Here is an 8,798-nt window from a genome sequence, read left to right as displayed (position 1 = left end):
GGCATGGTGTCCTTTTCCAAGGACTGGCCCCTCCTGATAACATGTCCAAAGTATACATGAGACGAAGTCTCGCTGTCCTCCCTTCATACCTCTTAGGAATAAACACACAACGTCTGGATTCATCCAACAGGTAAATTAGGGCAACATTCTGAGCCCACTGGGTGTGTACATGCTTCCGAAGTCTCCCCCTGGAATTGCATGCCGTGTCCTGACACTCTGTACTCACTCATCCCGGGATGCCCTGCCCCAGCCCTGCCTCCTTCCCACTGGAAAAAGTCTCCTCGTCTTTCAAAGGACAGATCAAGTATCAACTTTGTGACCCTTTCTTCCATACCATCTCTCATGCCAAAGAAGTAATCCTGTCCCTGGTCCTTTATACATGTACTGTTACAGCACTTACCACCTTGTGTTGTAATTGCTTAGACATCAATAACATAGAGCAGCAAAGTGGTTAAAAGTATAGACCGCCTACGTGCAATTCCTGACCTCAGCAAGGTGTTCAGCTTCTCTGTGCCTTAGCTGCTTCATCTCTAAAATGGGGATGATGAAATGGTATGTACCACCTAAGCAGTCTTGGGCTGCTCACTGAAGGGTTGGTGACTCTAACTCACCCACTGGCTGCACAGGAGAAAGATGTGGTGATCTTTTCCCATAAAGATTACAGCCTAGAAAACCCTATGGGACAGTTCTGCCCTGTCCATGGGGTCGCCATGAGTCAAAATCGACCAGACACCACCTAAAACTGTTTATAGCAAGGCCCTAAGGAGTTAATCCAGCTCCAGTTCTTAGAACAGTGTCCAGCACATAGTAACTGTTATGGATTAAATTGTGGGGCCTTCCCCACCAAATATGTGTTGGACTCATAACCCCTATTCCTGTGGATGAAATTTTGATTGTAAATAGGGTTTTATTTGTTATGTTAGATCAGACTCAAGTAGGGTGGGTCCAAAATCTAATCACTCTGAGTTATAAAAAAAAAAGTAGACAAAGAAATTTTTTTTGGGGTAACTGACACCGTGTGAGGACCATCTACAAGCCAAGGTACCTAGGTACACCTGATGGCCAACAGGAAGGCAGCCACACAGCCGAGACTCTGATTTGAACTTTCAGCCTCCAGAGCTGTGAGAAGATACATTTCTGTTCCTTAAAGCCACACACTTGTAGTATTTATGTTACAGCAGCACTAGGTAGCTAAGACAGTAATTACTCAATGTGCTGGTTCCCTAGTGCCGCTCTGACAGGAATATACCACAAATGGGGTGGCCTGAAGAAACAAGAGTTTGTTCTCTTACAGTTTGGAGGCTTTAAGTCTGAATTCAAAGTGCCAGGCTCTAGGGGCTAGGTGAAAGCCTCTCAGCCTTGGACTTCAGCTCTGCCTCCTGCTCCCGGCTCACTGAAGCTGGAGGTGTTTCTTCACTCAGACAGCTGGTGGCTGTGGAGGCTGACAAGCCCAAGGTTGACAAGTAACAAGGCACAGTCCCATGTTACCAAACCACATGGCAGGCCATTAGTTCAAGTCCACTGAAAGTCCCGAGGTTGGCAGAGCATGGCAGACTGCTGAACAACGACACGGCTACATGCAAGGTTCAAGTGTGCCATAAGCTAGAGACCATTCCCAAAGGCTTCTCCTTATACATGGGAAGCAGACCACATCCCTAAGGCAGCTACTCAGCTGCTCACAGTAGATTCCACCATGGAGTTGATTCCCAGTCTCATCATGGGGAATACTACATCCAGCTGCCCAGCCACTCAACCAGGCCCAGCCAAGTTGACACACAAACTTAACCACCACCTCAATGTTGCTGTTACAGGGTGTCAGGGAGTCTATTTGACTTATAAACAATGCTATGTATCAAAGCAGAATTGCCCCATAGGAATTTCTAGACTGTAATCTTTATGGAACCAGATTGTCAGCTCTTTCTCCAGAGGTGCCATGGAGTGGGTTTGAACCACCAACTTTTTGGTTAGCAGCCAAGTGCTTAACCATTGTGCCACCTGAAATTTGTTGTTGTCCAGTCAATTTCAACTCATTTCAGCCCTATAGAAGAGAGTAGAACTGCCCCATAGGGTATCCTAGGCTGAAATCTTTACAGAAGCAGGGTGCCTCATCTTTCTCCCATGGAGTATCTGGTTGGTTTGAACCACCAACTGTTTGGTTAGCAGCCAAATGCTTTAACCACTGCAGCTCTCCATCAGGGGTCCTTAAGTCCTCAAATATTAGTAAATAACATTGATCACTTCCTAATGTTATTACTGCTATCTGATTCCTGTGCCAGGTGGAAAGATCGGGCATTTCTGGAGGGGAGGGCCGGGATATTGTTCTTCACATCCCCACCTAATGCTGTGTGGAACAGACCAGGGGTAAGTAGACATTTATTGCAGTGTGCAATCCCTTTTATTTCTAGAGTGTTCTACAGCATTCATAGGCTGGCAACCTTTCATCCATTTAAACCCTGGAACAATCTTGTGAGGTTGTTTTTATCCCCATTTTTCAGATGAAGAAATTACAGAGTGAACATTCAGTGAATTGTCCAATGTCACAGCCAGTTGGTAAGTGGCAGAAAGGAGGCTTGAACCAAGGACTCCACCTCCAAGGCCTGCAGAACCCCTTCCACGACAGGTGAGTGAAGATGCCAGGGATTCTGGGAAATTTTTTCTTTCTGCCCCAGGCTCCACCCTTCCTCCTTCTACTTCCTACTTCCTCTTTCCTCTGATACTGCTGAGATCCTGGACGTTCTGGGGTGTCAAGGCTGCAAAGATAAATGAGGTTTCTATCCACACTACAAAATGATTTGGGACACAATGTGATCAGGAGAAGGCTATCAATACAGGATGTCCTCTGCTGTGACTGTCGCCTCTTCTATTTTGGTCTTAATCTCAGGGAGGGGAATTTGACTGATGGCTACCACGACCAAGTTTGCTGCGTGAGCTGAGGCGCTGGCCACGCAGATCCAGAACGACTCTTCATACTCTTCTTCCACCACCACAAACAGAAAGAGCTTCTCCTGAAAGTTGGCGATGCGTTCGGTCAGGTCGTGAAACTTCACTGCGGCCATGAAGCTCGTGATGGCTAATGCCACGACTCCACCTGAAACCCAAAAATGGTGCCCTCATTCACAGCACAGTGGTGCAGCGGTAACAACTATATGTGAGTGGCATTTCTGTAGCACATATACAACCCTCGCTTTGTGTGTACAGAATGACAAACCTGTAACCAGCCGTTGTTGTCCTGACTCCCAGTGACCCCTGTGTGTCAGAGCAGAACTGTGCTCATAGGGTTTCCTCTTTCATTTTAATTTATTTTTGTCATTGTTGAGAAAATAATGGCCTACCTCATTTTATTGTGTTTTGCAGATACTGTGTCTTTTACAAACTGCAGGTTTGTGGTATCTGCTCACTTTGTGTTTCTCTGTCACATTTTGGTAATTCTCACAATATTTTGAACTTTTTCATAATGGTATTGCACATTTAAGAGACTACACTATACTGCAAACATAACTTTTATATGCACTGGAGGTCCAAAAAATTAGTGCAACTGGCTTTATTGCGATATGCACTTGATTGCAGTGGTCTGGAACTGAACCTGCAGTATCCCTGCGGTAAGCCTGTAACAGCAGAACAAATGCACGTGCAACAAGCTCTCCACGGACAATCCAGTGACACCGGACACATTCTTCTAATTGTGCAGCCATTCTCTCCCTCCTTTCCCAAACGGTTCCTCTCCAATTAGCATAAACTCACTGCCTCCTAAGCTTTCTATCTAAATGTTCACGTTGCTGCTGTCAATTTGATCCCATGTGGACAGTTCTTAGATGAGCACAATGTTCCAGGTGGACTGTAAGGTTTTCAGTGGCTGATTGTTTGGAAGTAGACTGACAAGTTTTCTTCTGAGGTGTCTCTGGGTGGATTTGAAGCCCCAAAGTTTTGGTTAGCAGCCCAGGGCATTAACTGCACACCCAGAGACTTCCCCCCCAAATTCTCAGGGCAATACAAATTTTAATTTGCTTCCAAAAGCAGCAGCTGACCTGACCATGGCAGTACCATGGACTGCCCAAAGAACTAACAAATATGTCCTGGAGGAAGTGCAGCTGGAATGTTCCTTGGAAGCTAGAATGGCCAGACTTCGTCTCACCTACTTGGTCATGTTGTCAGAAGGGACTAGTCCCTGGAGAAGGATATCATGCTTGGTAATGTAGAGGGTCAGCGAAAAAGTGGAGGGTTGGCCCTCAATGAGATGGACTGACACAGTGGCTACAGTGATGGGCTCAGGTACAGCAATTATTGGGAGGCTGGCACAGGACTGGGCAGTGTTTCATTCTGTTGTACATACGGTTGCTAGGAGTCAGAGGTGACTCGACAGCACCTAACAACAACAGCAACAGCTGACCTGACAGTGTGAGGTGTAACAGGCTGGGCTGTGTGGGAGAGAGAGAATTAGCTTCCTATCAGACTGACTTTGAACTCAGCACCTCTAAATTTTACCTCTTACCCAGACCATCTTTCCTAGGAGAGTTACATTTGGAGTTCCGTCTCTAGATCTCTTTGGATGCCACCTTGGTAGACTGTGAGGACCAGGTAGGAAGATGTAAGAACACTTTACTGTGCAGGTTAGGGTTTCAACCTAGGGCTAGACTGCAGCTCTCCTCTCTCATTATTCTCTTTCCATCTTTAAGGATAAGAAGAGAAGAGTAGGAAGCTCTGAGAGGAAGGAAGGAAAGTTGTGAGGGGGAAAAGCTAGAGGAATCCCCAGAGTCATGTGCTTCCCTACCTGCTCCTTGCAATTCTGATGGTCTACATGTCTCTGTCTCTTCCATTTTCTACTGCTTTAATTTGAATTATTTAAAGTTAAAATTATTACAGTTATTATACTTTTTGAGCATCTTTATTAAAAACAATTTGGACATCTGAAAAAATCATAAAGAAGAAAATAGAAATTTATTTTTATCCTAAAAGCCAGATATAAACACTTTCAACATTTTGATATGTTTACTTCAATTTCTCTCTCTTTAGCAAAATTGATATTAAGAGGTTCTTAAGTTTACTTTGGGAGCTCTGGTAGCATAGTGCCTAAGGCACTTGACTGCTAAGCAGAAGGCTGGCAGTTCAAACCCACCAGCCACTCCTTGGAAGGAAGATGGGGCAATCTACTTTCATAGTGATACTGCCTCGGAAACCCAAGGAAGGGTCGCTATGAGTCGGGTCCGCCTCGATGGCACGTAAGAACAACAACAACGACAATATGTTTACTTTGAAAGGAGCCTGAGTGATGCAATGGTTAAGCGAGCTTGGCTGCTGTGCGGGAGAAAGGTGTGGCAGTCTGCTTCTGTAAAGATGTCAGCCTTGGAAACCCTGTGGGGCAGTTCTACTCTGTCATACAGGCTTGTTATGAGGTGGAATTGATTCGATGGCATAAAACAACACCACCACATTTATTTGGCCCTGTCATCCGGGAAGGCTAATCCTTAGAAAAGGACATTGTATTTGGTAAGTAGAGGGTGAGAGAAAACAAGGGAAACTCTCGATGAAATGGGACAACATGAGAGCTGCAGCAGTGGCCTTGAGCCAGCAGCATGATGAGGATGACACGGCCTGGACGACAGTTTGTTGTGTTACATCTCTCCACAGGGGGGCTGTGAGGTTTAAATGAAATGAAGCCTGTAAAAGCCCCAGGTCTGTGCCTGGCACTTAGTTGTCCTGCCCTGTCACTGTCCTGCCCTGCACCATCCTCAGAATTGTTGCCATGCTTGAGCCCATCATCACAGGCGCTTAGTAGATGCTCAATAAAAGGCACCTAGTTGGGAGCTCTGGTGGCGTAGTGCCTAAGGCATTTGACTGCTAAGCAGAAGGCTAGCAGTTCAAACCCACCACCCACTCCTTGGAAGGAAGATTGGGCAATCTACTTCTGTAGAGATACTGCCTCAGAAACCCAAGGAGGGGTCGCTATGAGTTGAAAATTGACTCGATGGCAGTGAGTTTGGTTTGTAGTATGGTGGCACAGTGTCGAAGACATCTGATTGCTAATCAGAAGGTTGGCGGTTCAAATCCACGAGCCACTCCATGGAAGGAAGACTGGGCAAATACTTCCATAAAGATTTACTGCCTTGGAAACCCAATGAGGGTTGCTATGAGTCGGAATCAACTTGATGACAGTGGGTTTGGTTTTCTTAGTATAAAATAGAAGTCCCCTTGAAGGGCTGGCAGTTCAAGTCCACCTAAAGGCACCTGAAAAGCAAGGCCTGGAGATGTTTTACTGAAAAATCAGGCCCTGAAAACCAGTGCCATGCTAGTCTGACACCCATGGGGTCACCAAAGTCAGTTTATAATGTCCCCGGTAATGGGCAGTACAAGAAATGGAAGGCAAAGGGGCTTGGGGAGGTTAGAAGAGGGAGCAATCACCCTGGGCCAAAGAGCCACAGCTGCCTTAACTTGCCCTGCGGGGCAACATCAAAGCTTTGGTAGCTAATGGGTGCTCATTTCCCTCTTCTCAGCCCAGCGGCATGGACCAGCCCTTTGGCAGTTGGCCCTCTTGTCCACATCACCCTTCTCTGTCGTCTCTTTGGAGGTTCTTCTAACTTCAGGAGCTCCACCTCCTCACCTTCCGTCTGTGGCACTTACTATAGGAGCTCAGGAAGAGGAATGCACACACCTTATCAAAACTCATAGCGACCCCATAGGACAGAGTAGATATGCCCCACAATGTTTCCAAGGCTGTAAATCTCCACAGAAACAGATTGCTTCATCTTTCTTCCACAGAGTGGCTGGTGGGTTCAAACTCCAACCTTTTTGGTTAGCAGCCGAGTGCTTTAATCACAGTGCTACCAGAGCTACACACCTCTTGCAAACAAATAAATAAACATAAAAACCAAACCCACTGCCATCAAGTTGATTCTGACTCACAGTGACCCCCATTGGGTTTCTGAGGTGGTACCACTACAGAAGTAGATTGCCCAACCTTCCTTCTGAGGAGTGGCTGGTGGGTTTGGACCACCAGCCTTCTGGTTAGCAGTCAAATGCTTAGGCACTGTGCCACCAGAGCTCCCACACACCCCTTAGCTGCTCTAAATCCTAAGCACTCTGACAATTTGGTTCTTTATTGTGATTGTGACTTTTCATAAAGGGGAGATCTATGCCCATTGAGAAGGTCATAGACCCAGGACAGTGAAGTCTGAAAGATTGGTGGGCATTTTAACCCCATCATACCCTCAGTCCAATGACTTGGATCCCAGCCTGGGCTTAGAGGGATGGGATTTCTCCTCCCAGATGCTTTCCTTACCTGCAAGAACATTCCACAGGCAGATGCCCCCAGGGCCGTTGACGGCACGGTATGGGACCTGGATCATGTTGAGAATGGCAAAGCCTGTGCTGACCAGGGCCAGGGCCAGCGCCAGCAGGAGGAGCAGCAGAATCGTCACATGAAGGCCTGTGTTCAGCTCCTTCACCAGGTGTGGGAAGACTGGGGAGAGAAAAGAGAGCCCACGTTTTAATGTCTGAACGCGGCTCACCTTCATAAAGCCCACACTGTGCTTAGCACCTGCCTGTCAGCAGGTCGTACTGTGGTGGCTTGCAAGTCCCTGTCATGCTGGCAACTATGTCACTGGGATTTCAACTACCAGCAGGGTCATTCTTGGTGGATAGATTTTGGCAGAACTTCCAAATTAGGTCACACTAGGAAGAACACCTGGGTGACTGACTTCTGAAACTTAGCCAGTGGATCTGAACAGAATATTGTCCCATATCATGTTGGAAGATCACCCTAAGGTTGGAAGGTACACGGAACACACAGTGGCTACAATGATGGACTCACACATCCCAATGATTGTCAACACAGTGCATACTGGACAATGTTTCATTCTGTGATACAGGAGGTCGCCATGAGTCAAAATCAACCCAATGGCACTAACGATGGCACGCTTCCCACAGAGGCTTTACTGGAGGGCAAGAGTGCAAGCACTGGGTTTTCAAAAAGCAGATGACTTCCCAGGATTAATTCAGGGCCACAGCCCCAGATTTGCCACTTGTCAGCTGAGCAACAATCCTCGCTTCCTCAGGGTGGATGCAAAGTCAAACGTGCCCCTGCTAGCAATTTCTGTTGCATGGACGTTGCAGCTCTGGGATCTGGTGGGACCAGAGTGTGTCTCGTTAGCACAGGAGGCTGGGCGACATGTTGGCCAAGGACAGCTGATCTCTATGCCCTCCTGTGAGTCAGTCTGAGAGTTGCCTTCATTAAGTGAGGGGCAGGAGGGGCCTGGGCAAGATCTGTGCAGAGTGGAGCAGGGCGCAGCAGAGCAAGCCTGCCTCAAAGTTCTGTCTCACAGCCCGGCTTTGCTTCCTTGCCACAGCTGTAAAATAGGAATTCTTTAAACTTTTCTTCTGCCACCCACATTATGGGATTGTCGTGCGGATCAAATGAAGTATGTGGAGATACATAATAATAATGTTGTGTTGTTAGTTGCCATGGAGCTGGCTCTGACTCATGGTGACCTTGTGGATAACAGAAAGAAACCCTGTCTGGTTCTGCACCATCCTCACAACTGTTGGTATGTTTGAGCCCATGGTAGCCATTAGGAATAGTAATGTTACTAGGTGCTGTCGAGTAGCTACTGACTCATAGTGATCCTGTGTGCAACGCAAAGAAACACTTCCCCATCCTGTGCCAGCCTCGCAATCCTTGTTGAACTTGAGCCCACTGTTGCAGCCACTGTGTCAGGCCATCTCATTGAGGGTCCTCCTCTTTTTCACTGACCTTCCACTTTACCAAGCATGATATCCTTCTCCAGGGACTGGTGCCTCCTGATAAC

General features: G+C 47.0%; 1 protein-coding gene across 1 annotated transcript; it reads right to left on the bottom strand.

The window, feature by feature from the left end:
- Positions 1 to 2,822: 2,822 nt before the first annotated feature.
- CLRN2 (clarin 2) lies at positions 2,823 to 7,578 on the bottom strand. Its single transcript, XM_007957360.2, has 3 exons — positions 7,536 to 7,578; positions 7,274 to 7,453; positions 2,823 to 3,088 (listed from the first exon to the last, which is right to left on the bottom strand). The coding sequence occupies exons 1-3, from the start codon at positions 7,576 to 7,578 to the stop codon at positions 2,823 to 2,825; spliced, it is 489 nt and encodes a 162-aa protein (XP_007955551.1).
- Positions 7,579 to 8,798: the final 1,220 nt, after the last annotated feature.

Source organism: Orycteropus afer, unplaced genomic scaffold, assembly GCF_000298275.1.
Source record: "Orycteropus afer afer isolate SDZICR_OR568_19922 unplaced genomic scaffold, OryAfe1.0 scaffold00733, whole genome shotgun sequence".
Taxonomy (NCBI): domain Eukaryota; kingdom Metazoa; phylum Chordata; class Mammalia; order Tubulidentata; family Orycteropodidae; genus Orycteropus; species Orycteropus afer.
The sequence above is the reverse complement of the archived record's forward strand: the minus strand, read 5'-3'. Positions and strand labels throughout refer to the sequence as shown.